The following is a 23,182-nucleotide window of genomic DNA, read 5'->3' as shown; positions in this document are numbered from 1 at the left end:
ACATAGAGGGAACTGATTCTCCAGAATTACCTATAATAGCCCAGTAAATCATTTTAACAACATGTCAACAGTCTACAGCCTTTTTCTATATACCTGTTTGATTTTCCTTGTAATGCACAAGTCATCCTGTTTAGGATCATACTGCCCCCTCAAGTGCTGCATGCATGTCTGCTGAGCACTGCAAGTCCATTATTGTTGATTTGAGATAATAGGATCTGTCAGTCAATACAGCCTTTCTGTTTGTATCAATAATTCATGTCTACAGGTACATTTCCTGCAGTCAAGGATAATTTAACTCTTAACACTCTGTTTTACACAAGCAACAATGCAGTCCTTCAAAACTAAGAGCAACATTTGTGGTAATTATATGTGTGGACTGCAAAATATTTAAAGCCCTCAAACTTATTCTACATTTTGTTGCAACAGCCACAATGTTTATTAAATGTAAAGGACAGAGACCAACATAAACTAGAACATAGGTGTGAAAATGATAATTTTTTTAAGCATTTCCACAAAATAAATATTGAAATGTGTGACAAGAGTATTGCAACCGTTATTCTGATACCCCTGAAAAAAATTCTGGAACAACAAATTACCTTTAAATGTAACCAGATTTCTGAACAAAGTCAATATACTGTATGTAATATTATCTGGCATCTCCTGTGAAGCCTCAATAAAGTATAGTATGACGGTACACTTATCAAAAATGTGGAGAAACAGAAAAAGGAGAGCAATTATGAAATACGCAGTCAGAAGGCCAATGATAACTCAGAGGACCTGCAGAGATCTACAGCTCAGGTCAGTCAGTCCTAAAGGCAACAGTTAGTTGTATACTTGAGTCAGCTTTCTGTGCCACATTACTGAGACTGGCCTGATAAAGGTATTCAACGACATTTGAATAAGTTCAGACTGGAACAACCGCAGTGCTGGTATTATTGCACCTCAGTGCAGTGCCCCTCCTGTTCATACATACATGTATCTATGTTTCTTATATAACTTTGCTGCCTCTTGGCCAGGACTCCCTTGAAAAAGGGTTTTTTAATCTCAATGGGATTATTTCCTTGTTAAATAAAGGTTAAATAAATAAAATAAATCTACATGCTCCCCTTAACTCAGATTGTAGCAAAAAACAAGATCGGTTACCATAACTATGCAGACGACACACAGCTTTACATCACAACCTCAGCAGGTGGCTGTGAACCTATCAGAGCATTGGCTGGATTCTTAGAACAGATCAATATGTGGACTCACCTTAATTTTCTACAACTGAATAAAAAATAAAAAAAACTGAAGTAATAATCTTCAGACCAAAGGAGTAGAGCTCCAGATTGAGCCCACAGTTTCAGCTACTGCAGCTATGACCACTAATTATGGTCACAATCTGGGTGTCATGGACTCAGACCTGAACCTTCAGAGGCTCATAAAGGCAGTTATTATCCTCTTATTAACCTTTTATCACCTGAACAACATTGCCAGGATTAATGGACAAATGTCCAAGCAGGAGCTAGAAAACTCCTTCATGTATTTATCTTCAGTAGAATTGATCACTGCAAAAGTGTCTTCATAGGTTTGCCTAAACATTCCATCAGACAGCTGCATCTGATCCAAAACACTGCTGCCCCTGTTCTCACTAGAACTAAGAAAGTAGAGCACATCAGCCTGATTCTGAAGTCCTTCTGCTGGCTCCCTGTAGCTTAGAGAATATACTTTAAAACCCTTCTGTTAGTCTATAAATCACTGAATGGATCATCACCTCAATACATAACAGATTTGTTGTCAGAGTATCAGCCTCCCAGACTACTCAGGTTTTCTAGTTTAACATGGAGAAGCAGCATTTAGTTTCTATGCTCCACTTTTCTGGAACAAAATCCCAGAAGACTGGAAAAGAGCTGAAAGCCTGAGTTCTTTGAAGTTAAAGTTAAAAACCACATTTGTTCATAAATGCCTTTGACTGTTGAAGTTAAACTGCCAACTGAGGTATTATTAGTTTAAGGCTGCTCTCCAGCTGTTTGATTTGTTTTACTGTCTGCTTTTATCGTGTTTTTTTCTTTTCTTTTATTGTTTAATTCACAGAAAGTACTTTGAATTGTCCTTGTACTGAATTGTGCTATATGAACAAACATGCCTTTCCTTTACAAATACTGCTTTTACTCAAAGCCATTGTTGAAGAAAGTCAAAAAGAGGGCGAAGTTTGCTGTGTCAACCACAAGTCACATGGGGGACACAGAAAACGTGTGGATGAAGGTGAGCTATTTGACCGGTAGGAAATTATGGTAATATGTGAAAACGAACACCTCACCCTTAATCACGGCATCTTCTTAATCACACATGGGGGTTACAGTTTAATGCTTTGGGATTTTTCTCAGTAGCCACATTGATGTTGTGTCAGAGAGGATATAATCTACTTCCCAATTGTGGGCTAATTCAGTTGTTCTATTACAAACTCCCAATAAAATAGGTAAAAACGTTGTGGTAAAATGTGACAAAATTATTACATTTGCAATACAGGTCCTGCAAAATAGAAGTTGATCTTTAATTTTTTATACAGACAGTTAACCAATCCACATGCCTACACAAATATGAAGAACTGTAAGCCTCCTTTTCTCCAAAGATGTAATTTTACATCTTGTAATCAACTTGCTTTTGTAAAAAAGAGGATGTATGCAAAAAAGAAACAAAAAAAAACATTTGTAGATTTCCTTTGAGCGTAAAACATACCAGGATCCACTAATGTATGGAGTAGAAGCACCTGCAGATTTTGCTGACTCTGGGGTCGGCCCTTCCCAGTGGAACCATTGGAGGGGGTAATGGATCTACAAACAGCCTCATGGGTAACACTGCAGAGCTACTAAGGAGTGTGCATTGGAGTAGAACACGCCCTCCTAACATTTTTGTGAACACAAGGCGAAGCAAAATCTTTAGGACACAAGAAACAATCAATAAATCTCTTATTTTAATTACAGGTTCTGTGTGTTATCAGAAAATAACAGAAATGTGATTTATTCTAAATATGAAATTTTGTGGAAAGGTTCAGACGACTTGACAAAAGAAAGTAATTAGTTTTTAATAAATATTTATTTAATATATTAAAAATATATTTAATGTATATCTACAAAATGTTTTCTCATCTATCTTTGAAAAACATACTGCATTTTTGTAACTTAAAATAAAGTTTAGAAACATGCAGTGAAATCCAGTTGGCGTATTTTGACAATGCTGAATGTAAGCAAGCTCATAAAGACTCAGAATTACAGTTTATATTATTCATCACACAATAAACACAGGAAGCATTTACAAAATAAGTAATTTAATTAAATTCAAGAATTACCTATTAAATATTAGGCTTTTCAAGTACCACCATGATGACTGAGATTCTATAACATTGCAACAGATTTAAACCTTGCCACATAAGGTCTTGTAAAAACCAGCATTGGCTTTACATGGTGAATTGTGATTTGTTTCTTTTTTATTTTTTAAAGTTGAACTTTCAGAGTTTGCAGCTGAATAAAGCTGAAAGGGTTTGAGCCTCTGATCAACCCTAACCTCAGCATCCACCGTTGCTTCCTTTGATATAAAACTTTCAAAGCCAAAAAATGTCAGTAAATATGTTTTTCAAAATAGAGCGTGGCTAAGCTTGTTAAAAGTAGTTTACAGGGTCAAATTTTGATTTCAGAGGTAACTGGTTTTTGGTGCCCTCTACACCACTTCCATTTGCCAGAGGAGCTCCCATTTTTTTCTGAATTGCACTTCTATTTGAAGTAGTTTTCGATTGAGAAAACATCAGTGTGCCTAACTCACATGTCAACATTGCTGTTACTGCATATTGGTATTGCAAAAATCACATCTCTTTTGAGTGCCACTAAAAGCAGCCTAAGTACCACTGATGGTACTTGAACTCACACTTAAGAGCCCTTATTTCAGAGCTACATAGGATGCATGCCTGGTGTGCAACTGTTTACTCAATTGCCACTCTGTTAGGTGCGGCTTCATAGTACCAGGTTGGACTAATAAGTTTCTTTCAGAAGTCTCACAGTTCTTCTTGACGTGTTCATCACTGTTTAAGGGACCATTCCCATGAGGTCGTGCCACAGCAGTTACAAATTCATCAGCTATACATTCATAAAGTAAATCCACATCCAAAAAGTGTAATTTTTGTGTGACTTTGCAGACTTTTTTATCGTTTAACTTATTGTCTTGTTAAAGAAACTGAGTCGAAAGGATTTTTAGCTCGATGAGATGGTAAATTATCCACAAAGAGCCTCACAAAGAACATATGCTCTTGTCATAAAAGAATGGACATCAGCATCAAAACATCTATTAGACTGTGGGTCTTAAACAATATGGGGCTCAGATTAGGGCATGAAATAATCTCTTTTCATGGGTAAACATTTTCTTTCTCTGTAATAGATGTTATGTGAGCCAACAGGTGAATGAAAAATCTAATGGTGCTGAGTGGCTCTGCAGGTATGTAAGGAAACTCTGGCAAAGTGAGTCCTGTCAACAGATAATGTACACATTTGTGCACTTCATTCTTCCCATCAACTGAGTTGTAAGTGAAATCTCCCACTCAGAGAGAGTTTCCTGGAAGAGGCGTCCTCTTTCCTTGCTCCACATCCAAACCATCACCAACAACAACTCTAGACTGTTGAAACCTTATCCCTTGTAAACACCCTGCACCCCAGATAAGTGGATTAAACATATTACATTTCCTGTTAGGAAAAATGTGAGAGAACTCCATAAAAATATTCATTTTATTGATTCCTGTTTGTTCGAACAGTGACATAGATTCAAGGAACTTCAAGTACATTCCGACTAAAAGAAAACACCCCTTGTTCACACCATCCAATACTAGGAATAACAGAATCTCTCACCTATTGATAAAACTCTTATATGTCTCTTATCTTACATAAAGGTGAAATAAGTCCCGGGTTGTTCTCAAAGGAACAGCAAGTACAAGTCAGGCAGTGCTCAGTGCTGAAGAAAGTAGGTAGAAACCGATGCTTGTCAGTTGGCTCAGTGTTGTTGTTATGTTCATCCAGAACTAGTCTGATACCTAATATTTTCTGAAAACATACATAATCAAATTAATCCCAGAAAATGGCTGAAAAATGGGATGTTAAAGGATTATCAGAGATCTTTTTTTCTGACATAATAAACCCTTGTGCATCATGCAAAGAAATACAAGTATAGATTTTTAAAGTTCAAATGTAAGAGTCTCTCAGTTGATAATCTTCATAAGGATGCCGTGCAAGTTTCCAAGTACATGACATGGCTGCTGAAAGATTAAAAGTGATTAAAGGAGGGGGAAAAATAGGCAGCAGCATAGATTTTCTTTTAAGGTGTTCATGTGCCCATAGTGCAAATGGGAATGACAATGATGAGGATGATGGTCACAACAGTTGCGATGAGGGCAACCAGCTTGCAGATCTTAAGGCGGCGGAGGTTAGCCTCTTTGCGCCTCAGGAGGGCGTCGTAGCCTGGAGTGTAAATGTCATCCACCCAGAACTCCAGATTGTTTGGGTTCAGAGATTCCTGACCCTGAGAAAAGAAGCACAGTGTGTTGTATCTGTTGACAAAATGATAATAATAATAAATGGCTGTAACTCCTTTAGCCCTTTTAGAGTCAGCATTTTCTACCTGTAAGTCCAAAGGGGAGATTCGTGCTTCTCTGTCATCTACGGTCCATATGGGTCTCCCTCTTCCTTCGGCCAGTCTGGCATCAATGACCTTCCCGGAGCCAAGCCCCCTTGTCAGGCTGCTATCTTTGTGACGGAACAGTGAAGAGTTAAACACTTGTTCCACCATGCTGGTTGGCTTTTGGGAAAGGAGGTTAGTAGTGCTGTCTGACTGATCTCCCTGAAATAAAAACACATCAAATTTTATATATTATTATTATATTTTCAATTAAAACTGTCCCACATCCACATAATAAAGCCTGTATACTCTCCAGGACACAAATACAGGCATGGCTGCACAACACTAATTTACACATCATGCAAAAACAGTAATTTTGACTTCAAATTAGTTCTAGTCCATTGTATTTCATTTCATCCGGAAACATAGAATGCATTATTATGTACCATTTAAACAATAAAACAAAAAATCTGTAAGACACCCTTATACCTGTCCAATTTTCCTCTGGGAACCTTTGCCATCTTTACTTTTGGAAAATGACACTGGCCAGTCTCTTGCAGAGTTAGGGATGTTCAGCTGTTTGGTATCAGAAAGACCTTTTTCTTCAAGTTGGGTTTTTGAGGTGCGGCGAGATGATGCATCCTTCTTCCCCTCTTTATGACCTTTGGAATCCGTTTGACCTTTACTGCTTTCCGTTTGATCCCCTGTGGTCATCAGTCGGCTCCAGTCCAGGCTACTCGTACTGGTCCCTGGAAATAGTTGCCCAGTTGCAGAAAGAGGCTGAGGTTCTGATGACTCAGAGGGAGTCATAGGGTGGCTCATAAAAGAGGAGACACCACTGAGAGGCTCAAGCCATGTACCACCAGTGGTTTGACCACCACCAACAATAGGCTGCTGGATCTTTTCATCCAATCGCTGCAAAGCAGAGAGAACCTGGGAAATCTCCGCCTTTACGTCATTCAGTGACTCTAGCTGTCTTTCTATCTGACTCATACGAAGCAACAGTTTGCAGACACTTGCTTTTAGCCCATCATCACTGCTTTCCAGGGAATGGAAAAGTCTTTGGAGTTGACCAAGACGACCACGTCGAGCCTCAGGGGTGTCCTGGTTAGCACTGCCATCACTGGGGTGCAGTACTCCCGTGGAGCCACACATGCTAATGTCATCTAAGAATCGAAAGATCGCACTGATGTCATCCTCACCAAACTCAGGGTCGTCTAGCGAAGTCATGAAGGAGAGCCGATCAGCATGAACCAGGCTCCGGAGTCTCCGAGGATCTGGTGGGTCAGTCTGTGTTCCCTGAGCCTTCAGTTTATCGCCTCCAATTTGCACTCCGCTGTCTATATTCTCACATCCTGAGGATCCACTTATAACAGGAGTAGATCGCCTTGGAAGGTGTGCCGCCTGGGGTTCCATCCCTAAGTCAATGCTGCCAGCACCTATCTGATCCTCTAGACTGTGACTTTTATTACTCCAGATGGCCCGCTGTGTCCTAGGTGGTCGAAGGTGCCGGGGAGAAGGATCCGGCATTGAGCCTGGTCCAAAGTAAGTTGAATCCTGCAGATCATCAAAGCTCTCATGTTTAGCTTTAGCCCGCTTTTCTGGTGACACATGAGATGCTGTAGGCGACGGGTACGGATTTGGGATTGATTCAAAGTTGAGATTGTCGAAGCCTGCACGCCCTGCTTTGGGACTGGGAGACTCACTGTTGACAGTCACCTGTGGTATTAGAGGAGGCTGGTTGTGAAAGTCTTTCCTGAAAGTGCTTCTCTTCTGGTCAGCCAATGATTCCTGTTCAGCTTCAAAAACTTCCATTGCAGCAGATTCTCCACTCGACTCACTGTCTGTTTCCAGAGGCAGGTAAATATTCTTCATTACCTCATTGAGACTTGGACTGCTGGAGTATGAGTATGTAGTGTGAGGCAGGTCAAAAGAAACAGCCCTTGTCCGGACGGGTGGGGAGGACACAAATGAAATGGGATCCGGGGGAAGACTTCCGCGCTTGCGAGCAGAGTAATTCGATTTTGGAAAAAGCAAGTGCTGGTCGATAGGCCTCCCACTGGAGTCAGAGTGGACACGTGCTCGTTCTCGACCAGGAGTGTTCAGGGGATGTAAACCAGGCAGGCTGGGGCCAGGGGACTGGTCGACAGGGATTATTCTCTGGCCTCTCATTGGATGGCTGGTTTCAGAGACCCCACCAGTCATCTGAATTAGATTGAAGATGGTCACGATGTCTGCAGCGACACCTATTGGGGAAAGTGCCTGGCCTCTGGTGGAAACCCGGTCTCGGAACAAAGTGGCGGGGAAACAGGGGTCACTGCTGGCAGCAGCAAATAACAAAGCCCTCAGCTCAATTAGGTGGTCGAGATCAAAGCGCGTGCTGACCATGCGACAAAGGTCCTGGAACGTCAGCCACTGGCGCATATTCGCCAGCTCCTCCAGGATGCCCAGGAGGACTCTGGGATAATCCTGCTGCAGGTCCGCCATTGCAGCTCACCTGTTGGGAATATCAAATAATGAGCTAAGTATAAACAGGTTTTATCTTAGTTATAAGAGAAAGACTTGTAAACAGTGCTGTAGTGTAATCATTAAGGTTTTCTTTTATTAAACCAAATGATAGCCATTGATAACCTGTGCAATTTAGCAGGTCCTACTGCCACATAAATTAATTGGCAATATTACAATTGCAGGTTACCCAAATCCTTAAATCATCAGAAAATGATGATTTAATATTCTTAATCTGCATGTTTCTTTGGGATATAACAGATCAACTTAGATGGATTACTGCAACCTTCTTGGCATATTTGCCAGAAATAAAAGCTTATATGAGATGGGAGTGAGAAGCAATTCAGGACTCTGAAGCGACCTTATTTTGTGGTCCTAAAATAACTGGTCATCTGATCTAATGACGCCGTCACACTGCGCACATCCTTACCTCTGAGGACACCTTGCTTGGACTTTCTATTAAAAACCTCAAATCAAAAATGAAAATTTGCTAGTTTTCTCTTAATGAAAGAAATCCAATTAGCATAATTAGCATAAACACATAACAAGCCCTTCTATCCATCATTAAAAAAATCTACATCGACACCTTTTTTCTTTGAGGACTCTTCAGTAAATTCAGTGTGTTGCAAAGATACAGTAACCCTAGCTCCTTTTACCTGCATCTATTTTTACTCACCTGGATCTACTAGGAAAGATTTAAAGCTGCTCTTGAATCCATCAACAAAATCCACATTAACGTGTCTGAATATTCCAAGAAGCTGTGGCTGGGTCGGCTCATCGTCCCCTCACGGTCCTTTCTCAGGCTTTCTCCGTTTGTAAAAGCGATGAGCCCAGAGCCCAGGCAGGAGAGGAGAAAATTAGAAATCAGGTCATCTTCCCACAAGTCCCTGCAGGCCCCTGAGGGACCTCAAAATACATCCAAGCGGTTTCCCCTCATCACAGATCAGCAGTGACAATACTTGCAAACTCGATAACACGAGCACACATCTAACAGGAGACGCACAGACAAACTTGGCAGGTCGACCCCCGACATGTGTGAGTGGATCTGAATCATATTTTCTCCAGTTGCCATAACAAAAGCTAGTTATGGGTGCTAGCTTAGCAATTCAATTAAAGGTTCAAATTAAAAATTTATGTTTGTTAATTGACACACATAAAACCCCAGCGCTGACAGGAAAAGCAAAGGTCTGGGCTAAAATTTCCTGTTAGATTGCTGCACACAGAGATGACTGCCAGACTCCCAGACTTTTCACCATTACTCTGCATTATCGTCTATAAGGGCTTGTACTTAAACCCCATTAGAGCAAGAAAAAGGGCGAGGCTTTCATTGTTGAGTAGCAGCACTCTGCTACAATAGGGAAAGACATCTCTTGATCTAACAACTTGCTGAGGAGGAGTGCAGGGCATCCATCATCTCAATGCACTCAAGAATCAATGCAGTGAATGAGCCACAGTGTGGGTGTGAGCATAGCCAGCAATGCATTACTGTCAAACCTGCTGTGTTGTAGTTTCAAGTTGAGAAGAAAGAACCAAACTTGACAAGATCAGTTGCTTTATCATATTTGACTTTAATCGTTTCATGGTAGGGAAAAAAAGTGTAAAATAACAATTCAGTCCAGTTTTACATAAAAAAATAAATACTCTGATTATTGTGTATAGATTTCAGCTTAGATTATCTCCCTCCTTTCTTCTTTGAATTTGATTTGACCGTAGGAGTGGCAAACAGTGGAGTTAGAGATGGATTCAAAGCTGGATCTAATGCTGGGTTCAGGGCCAGGAGGTCCAGAATCGTGGCGCTTTGTTCCCCTGTTAAAAAATGAAAACATTTTCAAAAGGACAGAAAATACTGAGAGGTTCATCCCTTGATATCTGAACTTCAGGTGTTTAAATAATACTAGATAAAAACAGATTCAAACCATAAAAACAAATATGTCAATCAGGAATTAGAATCATTTTCTTTAAAAATTGATGTTTGTTTACTAAATATTGGCAGCTCTGGAAAGTATGTGTACAAAAATGTCCAAATAACATTGCTCTGAAGACATGATGGTTTCTAGCCTTAGTAATTGATCCAGTGTGTTTAGTTCTTGTTTCACATTTCTGTTATTTATCTTTCTATATCTAAGGGTAAGCACAACTCAAGTGATTTAGTTGATTATGGAGGACAACAAACTTCTGCAATATTCAAGGGGAATGTTAAACTGCCTTTACTATTTCAAGGAGTGTTTAAGAAAAAGCTAAACCATTATCAAGTGTTCTAATGATTGGGAACTACGGAATGATCAATACAATTGATCTCTATTATTCTGACATTGGTCTAAGTGATGTATATCTTTAAGATATTTTGGAGGGATACTGCTTCTCGTTCCTCCATTTTGATGATAAAAATGACAAAAGGAGAAAAAATATCACACCAACCTCAATTTAAAAAATCAGACCAATGGGAGGAAATTTTTACCTGGAACTTACCTCACTCTTGGACTGTTTTAATTTTCTGCAAGATATTAAAACCTTATTTTTTTAACAATTAAGAATTGCTATGTTAAAAAAATGGTTTTGAACATTCAATTGCAAAAAAAAAAAAAAGAATTGACCCTTTATTCTCTTTATTTATTAAGGGTGTGAACAAGCCTCAAATAGTGACTCAAAGTTTACCTCCATTTTCATAAATATTGTTTATGTTGCGTTTTAAACAAAGCTTTCTCAGTTTGTTTCTAAGTAGCTAAGTGTCAGAATGGCCTTAAATTCCCACATCCCTAGGCAGGGTCTACTTACCTGCATTGTCTTCTTCACTGCTGGAGTTCAGGTCTGCATTATGGACAGAAATGCGAGCCATAGCTGCCAGCTCACTTATAAAGCTCTCTTCTGCCTCCTATTGGATTCAGAGACACATTGATCTCAGTAAAGATAGGTGCAGCATGAAAAGATTCAGTCGCCTGCCTAGAAACGCTGATGTGCAGCAGAACACCCACCACTAACTGGGCTTTAACCCTCTCCATGGTTTGGTCCTGGGCCACTTTTTTCCTCCTCAGCTCCTCATACACCATCTCCTGATCCAGATCACTTTGCTCCAGCAGCTTTTGTTTATTCAGTACAACCCTACCACATATCATAAAAAAAAGACACAAATGATGAACTATTCCTATTTAGTCAACCTAGTCTGCTTAAAATGGCTGCTGCTGTGAACTTTTTCACAGTGCTTCCAAAATATTCAATGATTTTCAATGGATGCCTATAATTCCAATGAACTTGAATGTATTTCAGAGGTGATTCTATGTTAAGATTTAGCTCGATTGCATAGCATTTGAATGAAATCCAAACTAATGATCAGTTTAATAGAATCACAGAGGAACTCCTCTGCAGGATTCTGTACCTTTCTTGAAGCTCAGTGGAGGCGGGTCTCTTGCCCCAGTTCATCAGTTCTCTCAGCAAAGCTCTGCTCAGATGGCTGCTGGCATCTTGCCTTTGATTTCTTTCTAAAAATGGTTGTAAAATCAATTGGTCACTCTTATCACCCTAATAAAGGCATTATAACATTATGTAGTTGGCACACAAAAGCAGAAAATCCTCTGAAATACAAAGATATCCGAACATTTAGGTCAGGAAGCATTGTGGGTTGCTTAGCAAATAGTAAATATAATATTACCCTGGTTTAAGTTTAACTGATAGGGCTGTAGATTACTGGAAATGTCCCGTAGGTCAGAGTAATAGATTCGAACGATTGCACTGAGAGAATCTTTGGTTAAATAGACGCTCTCTGCTGCAGCTTCTTTTAGGTGTTGCTAGAGTAGGAAAAAAAGTAAACATGAAAACACTGAATATGTTAAGGATTTATCACTCTCTTCAATCAAGATTGTCAAATGAGTTCTTACTTTCAGATTAGCATCATATTTAGGAGAGGTCAGTGACTGTTTGGGCATGACCTCCATCCTGTGATGGATAGAGTGGCTGAGGGTGTTGCCTAGCAGCAGCTGTGAATGGCTCTGAAGAATCTCCATGGCTGATTCCAGTTCTGACAAGAACTCCTGTTGGAGGTTGTTTCCCAGAAGCTGGCTTTCTGGACCCAGGTGCCTCTCTGCAAGGCTGGCCCTGCTATTCTGCATGGGTAAAATAAGGGCCATCAGCAGAATGCCTCATTCCTAAAGAAGCATTTGCACAAGTAGGCAGTTCAAATGATTCACATAGAGAAGCATCAGGAAGTTAACTGGAGACAGCAGACTGAGAAATAAGAAGCCTGATCAGTGAACACAGCATGTGCTACCACACTCGGGTGAAAACACTACAGTGAAGAAGCTGTAAATGAGGAATGGAGACACAGATATTAAGGTGCAGGGGTTCGGTGAATAAGTCAACAGGGGACCTGAATATCTCGCCTGTTCAGCCAGGCCAACAATTCCCACCAACGACCCCCCCCTGTCAGAGGCATGAACCAGTATCCGGCATTGCAGGCTAACAAAAAACCCAAACGACTGCCCATTTATAAGGGGCCGACCAGTTCGTCAGGTTCAATTTGCATGTTTTCTAAGCCAAACCTAGGCTTTATTTTTGGGCTACTCAATAAAGCCTCGAACATAACGCTAATTCTGACATTTTGAATTGGAAAAGCTTCCTGAATGGGAAGCCAAACGTATTCAAACTTGGAAACAAAGTCCAGCGGATTGTTTTTTTTGAACTTTTTTTGAAAGTCAATAGTAGGTAAAAAGGTAAAAGAAAGAGGCTGTTTTCTACAGAGCCATGGGAGCCTATTATTCAGGCAGGCACATATTTTATCTAGACTTAAAAAAAACAACAGAAAGCTGAACATAGTAAATCATAGTAAGTAAATCTATTATACAACATCCGGGATAATGCTGGAAGTCTTTTTTAAATCTTACTATATATCTACGTAAGAGTCCAACATAATTTTCCTCTTCCCCTCACGCACATATTGTTACATCATCTCTTGCACTGAAATACATAAATAATTTATTTCGAACAGAAAAGCTTCTATTGGCTCCTGTATGATTGTAATAAATCTATGAATGGATTGAAAACTTCCCAAAAGTCTCCAAATCAGAACTTTCTTAAATTCTTAACATCTTCTATTTGTTTAAATCTATCTTGTCAAAAAAAATCCCAAAAACCTAAATGTTAACTATTATTTGGTGAAGGAGGAAATCAAATATAGTGTCATGCATTTTATTTGAGTTTATATTAACAGCTCTGAAGACTTCGTGTGTTTTTAATTATTTAAATCCAACATATATAATGGATTGTTAAGAAGGCAAAACTTGTGATCTGAAGTTGGCCTCAAAATCTGCAACCTTTCTTATTTTGTAGGTATGATTTAAAACAGACTGGCTTACAAAATCCAGTTAAGGCTGTAAGCTTTTATACAAACACTTAGGATTAGGATCATTTTGGTAGATTGGTTGTTGGGAATAAATTATTAAAAAAAAAGAATGTACAGTTCTTGTTTCACTTTGGGTTGGCTTTTCACCCCACACATCTAATTCAATACAATCCTTATAATGCTTTATTCAATCAATTCATTAACAAATCAATGTTCCTACCTTGAGATTTGAATCAACACAGAGTTGTGTTTTATTGGCATCTTCCAACATCAGAGCTCTGAAATCGTTCTGAGAGAGCAGCTTAAGTTTGGACATCCTCATCTCCTTCAGCATATGTAAACTGAAGTGCCTGACCACAAAGGACCTCTGCACCAGCAGCAAGAGGTGCTCATGCTTCTTTTCTATCAGCCGCCCTATGTCACTGAGAAAAAAATCATCAACTTTATTTTCTGATGCAACAAAATTGATTTGAACCCCAAAGTTTTCAAGTTTACCTGCTTAGAGTGTAGCTCTGTCTGGCTACCATAGCTCTGACGATTTTCATTTGCTGTTCAGCCAGATGTTTTAGACAGGCCTGCCTCAGAGCCATCCCATCGATCCACACCTACAACATGACAGGCTGATGTTGGAACACTGAAGGAGTTTGTTGTAATAGAAACACCAAACTAGATCTTTATTGTGTTCATCACCATCCAGATGCAAGATATTTGCAGCAGTCTACCTGCTGATCCTTCTCCAGCTCCGTCCTGATGTGCTCCAGCTGCTGCCTGGTGCTGCTCTCTGCCTGCTGCAGCTCATCAGCCAGTTCCTGCTCCACATCCAGCCATAGATTTTCACAGCGTTCGGCTGTGAGGTTCATCTGAGTAGGAACCGAAGCCAGAAAGATGTCTTTGGCTATTTCAGCCAGCCTGTTCGACCAGCAGGCCCGGAGTTTCTGGAGACACAGAGTTTTATATCAGTTTTATATAGAAATAAACACTATAAACTGTATGTGCATATGAGTAACATGTAGGTAAACTGGTTTAGATAGACGAAGGGTTACAAAAAAACATTAACATTGAAATCACATAAAAAGACTAACATTAAGAATCTAATTTAGAACCTTTCTTTAATCTGTTGTTTTAAAAATATCCGAATCTACTGAAAAATTAACATAAGGAGGTATTTTTCCTTTTACTGTTTTAATTTACATCATGCAATTTCATATTAACCTATTAACCTCAAAGTATTTATATCAGTTTGAAAAACTTTAAGAATGCACCAATGGAAAACTTGCAGCTGATTTATAAAACTAGCTCTGAACTGCTGATACTGACTGTTGCCTAGTTTAAACTGTCTTAAAGATAAGCTTCTATTAAACCCATTCAAAGTATTTACTGGTGGCTTGGCTGCCATGCGATTCCATTTCATGTTGAAAAGCAGGGGGTGATGTCACACTGTTTGCAGCAGAGTGCAGCTGCTGCAAAACTGTGTTTTTCTTATGTTTTAGCACAAAGAGAAAACAAGTAGTTTGCCCATTTTAACCTGTCTGTAGAATCTTAAATCAGCACTATGCTTTCAAGAATTAACTAACTGCAAGGAAGAAGCAATCAAACAGAAAAGAAAGGTAAAACAGAAAGTGTTCCTGTCATCTGCTAAAGCAGGTTGTTTAGCCAGTTTGAAAAAATTAATTCAATTAGTCAATTAATGAAAGAATCGTCAACTAATTTGGTAATAAATGAGTCGTTAGCTGGAGTATAGAGACTATGAAACATGCCTTTAGCAGACAGAGCGATCAACTTAACACAGTGGCTGAATGCTCTGCTCCCCATGGTGGTGAGACGGGCAGAAGGGACAACAGACAGGCGTATAGCAGTTAAGGATCTAAGAGCAGTAATCCTAACAAAATTGTAAAATATGTTCGTTTCACCTGATTTAATTCAGTAAGAAATCTTCATTAATTAACTTTTAGCTATCTAATTATTAATCAATTAATAAAAAATAAAAAAAAAAACATGACAGATTAATAAATTAGCAAAATAATCATTAGTTGCGGCTCTAAAAAATACCTGGAAACTCAACCAAACCCTCCAAAATCTTGGCATAGTTTGTAACTATCTGAACTAAAAGCCGACATGGCTTTGCAGGAAAGTTTCCTGCATAATATCTTCATAACTTTCAATTTTCTCCTTGTAACACTAACTACTGCACCGCAAAGAGCTGCTGTTAGATAACCTGGCAAAGCAGCAGGACACACAGATTATGGGTCAACACTGCATCTCCAGAAAAACTCTGAATGCATTATGTTTTTTTACCTTCCAAAGGTTGCAGAGACTCTCTACGGTTTTGTTGTCCTGCTGCATCTCCAAGTCAGAGATCTGCTTCCTGTGTCTCATCAGCAGCTCCTGATAGACCTTAGATGAGAAATGGCACAGACTGAGCTACAACAGGTAATAATAAATGCAGGTGAGTAGAGCTTCCCGTAGATAACTATAACCCTGGAAACAAGTAAAGTGTTCTAACAGAGGTTTGCTCCTGCAGGTCACAGCGAGTCTGACTCAGCTCCAGAGCTGCACTCCTCTCATTCTTCTGACTCCTCTCCAGTTTCCTCTTCTTGGACTCCTTTTTGCGGCACTTTTCGGTCACCAGCTCCTTTGTTTTCTTTGTGCATTCTGTAGCATAAAAAGAAAGATTAAAGATTATTCAAAAAACAGTTGCAGATTAAAAACAAACAATAAATGATAATGAACTGACTGGCTTTAACAGGCGTTCAATAAATCTAGGTTTTATTAGTGGTGCAGTGTTCCTTTTAATGAAGTGATTAGTGAAAGCTTCTCCACTCCTCCATCTAATGCGACTACCCCCATCATTCATAAATCTTCACTGAGTGTAAGTGGAAGAATAAGTATGTGTTAAAATGTATCAGCTTTAAATACAGATTTTGATTCAACATTTTATCATTTCTTTGAAGATGTGTAAGAGCTTCAGGACAGGTTTAGGCTGCAAGAGTCTGATTGAGATTTTGGAAGACACTATTATGAATGATACTGTGTGCTATTTTCAAATAACCTGGCCTCATTAAATTAGTTAAGGAGGAATCACAGTGTGAGATGAAATATTAGACTGTGCTTTTCATTGGCCAAACAGGAGTAATTGTGTACCTGTCTCTATGCTGGAGTTAAGTTATGTGGGGAGTTGGGAGTCAGAATGGCGGAGAGCGGTTGCCTCCTCACTCTAGACAAGAGAGATGTATAGATACATGCCTTTCAAGGTGATTAAGACTCCCTAATGGCGTGAAAAAAAGATAGCTGTTGTGAAATTTTTTTATCCGACGAGTGAAAAATGTATGTCCTTGATAAACTGAAGATGTTTTCCTCCACATGTTCGTGTGTGAGGTTTTTGTATTCAGGGATGGGTTGGTTCCCCTGGGAGGCTGTGTGTGTGTTGGGAGTAGTTGTATAAATGTATGTGCTGAGCCTGAACCAGTCGGAGCTTTTCACTCCGTCCATGGACATAAAATAAATCTGTATTTTTGCAAAAATTGCCTCGGCCTCAGCTTCCAAACTCCACAACAGAAAATATATATATATGTTTGAAAAGTTTGTAAAATAGGCTGAGTGCCGAAAGGAGCTGAGAAACACATCCGCTGATACATTTATATTTTGTACATTTTTTTTTTTTTTTTGTTTAACCAGAGCCTCTCCTCTATAGCCTTTTTTTCCCCACTGAAATTAGCGGGTTGGCGTGTGTTTTTCAAACATGCGTCGACCTGCTAACAATCAACATTTGGCAAAAAAGCTGGGTCTGACCTCCAACACCATCATGCTGGGTTAGTGTTGATTATGTCACCACTGTGACAAAAATCAGGGAAGTAAATACTGCAGAGCAACATGGATGGGAGCCAGAGCATTTTTTTTATTATTTCACTCTTTTATCTGTCTGAATTCTTAGCAGTGCAGCATCATGTTTATCGAATGTAAGCAAAGTTGTTTCGGCTTGTTAGTTCAGAAGCGAATGGCGTAGTGTGTTAACGTCCGTACGTTGCGTTTAATGGTGTCGGGTAATTCAGCGACTCAACCCGGGTCTGGTGTTCCCACAGCATGCTTGTCAGAGCAGAGGTGATTTTAACACAGGTCGCTTGCCGAGTTGTTTGACCCTGATGGACACGGGTCAGTGAGTTGTTCCCACTGCCGCGAAAAGCTGATTGTTCCCAGATTTAGACAGGTTTTCTGACCAGTGGGAAAGGAGTAAAAGAGAAATTTAATGTCTTAAAGTGTCTTACCCTCTGTGCTTTGCTGAAGCCCTTCAGTCAGAGCGGATTGAATCTCTGAGAGGATCCTTTCCTTGGCGTCAGACCTCAGGTTTCCGGCACTGGTGAGCTGCTCCACGCTTGTAGAAATCAAACCCAGTCTTAGAGTCACCTCCCACCTCAGCAGGGCGGGCTGGGACTGAACAAGCGCTGACATCTCCTCCCACCACAGCAACTTGTCCAAAGTTCTCTGAAAAATATTTAAAAGAATAATTTAAAAATACATTGCTTCACAAATGTTCTCTACACCCTTCAACTGTATCTCATTTGGTCATATTACAGAAATGAGTCAGTTATATTATATTGGTGTTTATTCTGAATTCCCAGCAAAATATCACCCATCTGATATGAAATGGAATTAAAATATTTTACCAGAAAAATCAGAATCTTTTCACAGAGCAAGATCTTGATCACATGGAAAAAAATAATTTGGCTAGAAGCCAACCAAAATATTGCATTCCACCAAAACTGACTGCTTGGACAAAAAAACTGCCGAGACCCAAAACAAATGCAAATGCAGAGATGGCAGCTGTGGAGGAGCTGCTGAGATTCGGGGAACATGGCTAAGACTGAATAGAGCAGGTTGGAGACACATGCTAAGCTCATTGTTTCCATTTTTTTTTTTTGCTGGGCCCACCTAGATTTGCAACAAAAAAAAAAAGTTTTCATACCCCTCTCTCCCCTATATTACCACCAACTGACCTTCGGAACAGCTAAATAATGAAAAGTCAACTGCAATTAATGATATATTGCAATAGAATTAAAGCTCAAAAACTTCCACATGTAAAGTATAATTGTTTTAATTTTAACTCTTTACTGTGTAACAGAATTCTGCAATATTGGAAAACATTAAAAAAATCCTTTCAAAATTACTATTTTACTATTTTCACCTGTGCAATTGCACGGGGTTTCTATTAGTATTGACTCTGTTGGGCAAATGCATGCCACACTTTTCAGATTTGTATTTTCACAAAATTGATGGAAGTATTTTTAATCTCCACTTCCACTTCCTAACTGTGCACTACTTTTTATTAGGTTCTCTCAAAATATTACAACAAAGTTTTATGTTTTTGAACAAAGTGTAAGGATGTGGTGTAAAAAAATATAAACAGATCAAAAAGGATAAATAATTTAAGGCTGTATCCATAAAAAGATAATAAAATTAACATGGTGACAAAAAAAAGAAACCAGCTTTACCTTCAAATCGGCTTCCTGTAACATAATCAGGTGCTCCTCTTCTGACAGGAGAGTCTGAACGACAGAGAGGATGTCCTCCTGCGCTTCTTCAGAATAGAAACCGTCTTTCCTCCGCAGGAGAAGCTGGCACAAATCCTCCAACTGGGAGCTGAAACTTTTGGACTGTGGAGCCAAAATAATAAAAAAGCCTGTAATTAAGTATCTTACCGAGTAGATATGCACGTTTTGGTTATCAGGTTTTTTATTACCGCTTGAAGGCTGCGTTCAAGCAGATCTTTTTGAGCTCTCTCAAACTCTTCCAATGAACAGGAGGCATCATGAGGCGCCTCTTTGGCGGTTTGGCATGAAGTAGATGATTTCCTCAACTCATTCACTTTCTTAAAACAATCAGTGAATTCATACAGAAAAAAAATATTAATTAAAGGGATGTCTATTCTTATAAACTGCAGTACACTAAGCATCTGTTTGTACCTGTTCGTGCATCAAAAGTGTGTTCTTGGCGAAGTCTGCATCATTTTTATCTTTAGGAAACCGAGAACTAAATATAATCCTAAGCATCTGTAGGAAAATCTAAAAAGAAACAAAGTCAAACAAAAGGTTCAGATATAGTTCCATATGCTGCCTGATTTATCGCCCATCACCAACTCACCAGATACTTCTCTTCCTGGAGATCAGAGCTGTTCTGTTCTATTTCCTGCAAGGCCAAACAGTAAAGGCTGATCCTGCCTTCAAAGCTGAAACAACAACAGGTGGGCGGAGGTTATAAGAAGGTCAGTCTTGTTAAAGCTAAACCTTCAGAAGGCCCGTGGCTCCTACCCGCTTTGTGTCAGGGTGTGGGGGAAGTGGAAGACTCTGGTGAAACTCTGGTTCTGCAGACTCCTGGGGAGCTCCATGTTGGAGATGAACTGACTGCTGTCATTGTTGTCCTGTTCTTGGTCCAGAGACCCTCCCTCAGAGGAGGAGGAGGAGGAGGACTCATTAGGCATCGGCGGCAGCTTTGAATGTTCGTGAAGGGATGGGTTTGAAGCGCCGTCTGCTAACGGCTGATGGTTACAAAAATAAAAGCAAAACAAACATGATGAACGGGCTTTGAAATGAAAATCCTGCCTTGCAAAGCCATTCATAAATCTGGCACTTTTTCCACACAACCCCGTACTATTATGTATTTTATTGTGATTTTATGCAACAAGAAAAGAAAAACATAAAGTGAAAAGAAAAAAAAGTTATTTTGAAATGGCCCAGATGGAATAGTGCAAGTGAGATGTTTGCCACAGCAAGAGTCAATTCCTTACATGCTGTTTTATGAAAATTCATGTATAATTTTATCTGTAGGATAAATGCATCTGGCAATGAAATTATGTTGTCACTTACTGACACCACAGGTAGTGCATTCTGATACCAATCTGAGTTGTTGAGACTGTTATTCCTATCTCCTTAAAGCTCCTTAATGTATAATTGATAATTGGTGCTTGCTTTTTTTGTTTTTTGCTCTGTCTTTTTTTTTTTTTTTTACATTTATTGTTTTATTCTTATTTTATTTATTTATTTCACCATAAGTCCAGAATAAAGTATGTCTGTCTGTCTCTATCTAATGAATGGATTTGGGCTTTTATTTACAAGTACACATCTGAAAAGTGCAGTGTTCATTTGCATTGAGTCCATTTGAACCAATTCTTTATAGAACAAATTTTTCCAAATATTACCAGCTGCAGCCACTGTTAAGCAATGTTTTTTTTTTAAATAGTAGGCTATATTAAATGTAAGGCAAAAGGATATATATTTGGTCCCAGCAGATCAAATAACCCTCCTTAACATTGCAGCTAGAAGCAGGGCTCTCAACTCTCCCGCATTGATCGCGTGGAACGTGCATTTCATCAAGTGCACACGCTCACACAGCACAATTGTAATTTCTCACTCTTAAACAATTGCATGTATAGAGTGATACTAAAATATTGATACCTCATTGCACTGAAGACTATAAAATTGATTATCTTATTCAAATTTGGATACTTTTCATAATACAGTCATTTTAGATCATGCATATCAAGAAGTAAATGCACAGGTTTGATGGGAAATAAAAATTATGAGTGACAATTGGAGTACAGAGATCTGAAATTCATTTTTGTTCATTTTAAACAGAAGAAATATAATTCCGAATATCTGAAAGTAACCGCCCAATACACATGAAATGGGAAGTGTGACGTCATTTGTACTAGTAAGTATTACATTTCAGATATCATAAAAGTTAATTTTAGATAGGAAAAATACTATTAAAGATATCTGAAACACATGTCCAGTCAAGAAAATATGTTAAAACAGCCACTTAAAATAAGTAAAGATTCGTAGATATCTAAAATCTAGTTCTTACTGGTACATATTTATTTCCAGATTACCTAACAATGTCAACCGGCAGAAATGCAACTACTGATGATGATAATACAATTCTTACTAGGAGCATTGTAATTGTGACTATGTTTTAGTCCTAGCCAGCCTATTTTATGTTAAAACAGGGTCCCATCATTCTTTTGAAAGTTAGTCAAAATATGTTTGTAAGTATCTAAAACTGTTTTTTTGATAGGCATTATTAAAATTCAGATATCTAGGATTCTAATTTAACTAGTTATATAATAGGTAGCTGATATCTGTAATGATATTCTACTACAAAAAAATACATTTTTGATGACAAGAATTGAATTTCTGGATATCTAGAATATATTAATTTTTGATGCTGAATTTATGATTAGTAGTAACTTAATTGTGGAGAACTTAAATTTTATTTCATACAGTTTAAGCAATCTGGGAAATTTATTTTAGATGGGAACAATGTTAATTTAGATCTCTGGAAGTAAAGGCCAAACACTCATGAATGGGAAACATGACATCCTTTGAAAATTATTTCATGGAAGAATTACATACAATTCTTATATGATAATAATTACATTTAAGATATTGGAAATGTTCATTTTAGATATGAAGAATTTTATTTCAGATGTCTGAAATGTTCATTTTGATTAGTAAGTAATGCATTTGAGATTTCTGACATACGTACATATTCAGACAATCTAATGAATGTTAAAACAGCCTGCCATAGTGACGGCTCTACAGTTTGTTATGAACCTCAAAGACACACGATAAACAGAGTCAATCTTATGGAGACATTGAGCTAAAGCATTCATGTAAAGCAAGTCTCCATGATCTAAAAAAGAAAAAAAATTAGCTGTGACTAACAAGGCGCTTTTTTTTTTTTTTGCTTCAAATGAAAACCAATTTTATTTTGAAAGAAAAAGCCAAGTTACATTTTTTTAACAACATTTTCAATGAGGCTAAACGGTAAGGGAGTCATCAAGATTCCAAGGTATTTGCACTCATTAACCACCTCGGTGACATGGAAATGCTCAGTTAAAATAAGATTTCCTGGCAAATAAATAATTCAAAGTTCATTATATTGATCATACAGAGCAATTGTAATAAAGCTTCTTTGGTGAACTTTAAAAATTGAAATTTAAACTAGATGGGTAATAATAAAAATGTATGAAACATATACTTTGCTATTGACAATAAATTAATTTAGCTATAACTATTAAATTGATATTCAAAGCACAGATGTTGACAATTAACTGCCAATATAATGGCATTTTTTTATTTTAAGAAGTTATAAATTAGAGCCCCCAATTAAAATACAACACTGCTTTTTAAAACACCTAAAGATGCCAATCAGTCCTAAGGAGCTAGTTTGAAGAACAGCTGATAGTTAAATTATTTTGTACATTTAAAAAAAAAACTCATTAGATTTATTAACACAAACGTATTGCATCATATTGCTAACACCAGACAGAATTTCATTGGATGTAAAATTATTTGTTGGTATCAAACACATTTGGGAATATGATTAAAGCCTCGTTTCATCTGCATATCAAATAATGTCATTAAAGAGATTAGACAATGTTTCAAATTACTCTGTTTATCTATGATTTAAAGTAATGATTTTGGTGTCAGTGCCTTCAAATCTTACTCCAAGCTCAGATCTAAACTTGACAGCCCTTTAGAAGTGTTGGACTTACTCTGTATTTCTGGTTGATGGGGTAAACCACTTTGGCTCTAGATGCAAATGCAGCCACGTCACTGTTCATAGGAGCCCACTTCTTTTCCTGCTCAAAAATAACACAACAGGGTAAAAGGGGAGGCTAACAATATTGATATTTATCCTAGCTATGAACCAAAGATG

At 38.4% G+C, this 23,182-nt stretch overlaps 2 protein-coding genes across 2 annotated transcripts in view; both read right to left on the bottom strand.

Annotated features, from left to right (window-relative positions):
* Positions 1 to 4,765: 4,765 nt before the first annotated feature.
* On the bottom strand, positions 4,766 to 9,653 carry LOC107097294 (UPF0258 protein KIAA1024-like). Its single transcript, XM_015394392.1, has 4 exons — positions 8,816 to 9,653; positions 6,124 to 8,131; positions 5,638 to 5,856; positions 4,766 to 5,538 (listed from the first exon to the last, which is right to left on the bottom strand). The coding sequence occupies exons 2-4, from the start codon at positions 8,119 to 8,121 to the stop codon at positions 5,344 to 5,346; spliced, it is 2,412 nt and encodes an 803-aa protein (XP_015249878.1). The 5' UTR covers positions 8,122 to 8,131; positions 8,816 to 9,653; the 3' UTR covers positions 4,766 to 5,343.
* A 110-nt stretch (positions 9,654 to 9,763) lies between these two features.
* evc (Ellis van Creveld protein) overlaps positions 9,764 to 23,182 on the bottom strand; it is a 16,158-nt gene continuing 2,739 nt past the window's right edge. Inside the window, exons 2-19 of the mRNA XM_015394375.1 lie at positions 23,019 to 23,108; positions 19,774 to 20,000; positions 19,607 to 19,691; positions 19,429 to 19,527; positions 19,206 to 19,334; positions 18,958 to 19,119; positions 17,734 to 17,950; positions 15,975 to 16,123; positions 15,767 to 15,865; positions 14,194 to 14,406; positions 13,967 to 14,076; positions 13,692 to 13,893; positions 12,012 to 12,236; positions 11,786 to 11,921; positions 11,513 to 11,615; positions 11,112 to 11,238; positions 10,915 to 11,011; positions 9,764 to 9,945 (exon numbers count right to left, since the gene is read on the bottom strand). Coding sequence (XP_015249861.1) covers positions 9,812 to 9,945; positions 10,915 to 11,011; positions 11,112 to 11,238; positions 11,513 to 11,615; positions 11,786 to 11,921; positions 12,012 to 12,236; positions 13,692 to 13,893; positions 13,967 to 14,076; positions 14,194 to 14,406; positions 15,767 to 15,865; positions 15,975 to 16,123; positions 17,734 to 17,950; positions 18,958 to 19,119; positions 19,206 to 19,334; positions 19,429 to 19,527; positions 19,607 to 19,691; positions 19,774 to 20,000; positions 23,019 to 23,108 — 2,604 coding nt within the window. The 3' untranslated portion in view covers positions 9,764 to 9,811. The remainder of the gene's footprint in view (positions 9,946 to 10,914; positions 11,012 to 11,111; positions 11,239 to 11,512; positions 11,616 to 11,785; positions 11,922 to 12,011; positions 12,237 to 13,691; positions 13,894 to 13,966; positions 14,077 to 14,193; positions 14,407 to 15,766; positions 15,866 to 15,974; positions 16,124 to 17,733; positions 17,951 to 18,957; positions 19,120 to 19,205; positions 19,335 to 19,428; positions 19,528 to 19,606; positions 19,692 to 19,773; positions 20,001 to 23,018; positions 23,109 to 23,182) is intronic.

Source organism: Cyprinodon variegatus, unplaced genomic scaffold (genome assembly GCF_000732505.1).
Source record: "Cyprinodon variegatus isolate N-32 unplaced genomic scaffold, C_variegatus-1.0 Scaffold682, whole genome shotgun sequence".
NCBI classification, from domain to species: Eukaryota; Metazoa; Chordata; class Actinopteri; order Cyprinodontiformes; family Cyprinodontidae; genus Cyprinodon; species Cyprinodon variegatus.
Note: the sequence above shows the minus strand (reverse complement) of the source record. Positions and strands in the feature narration are given on the sequence as shown.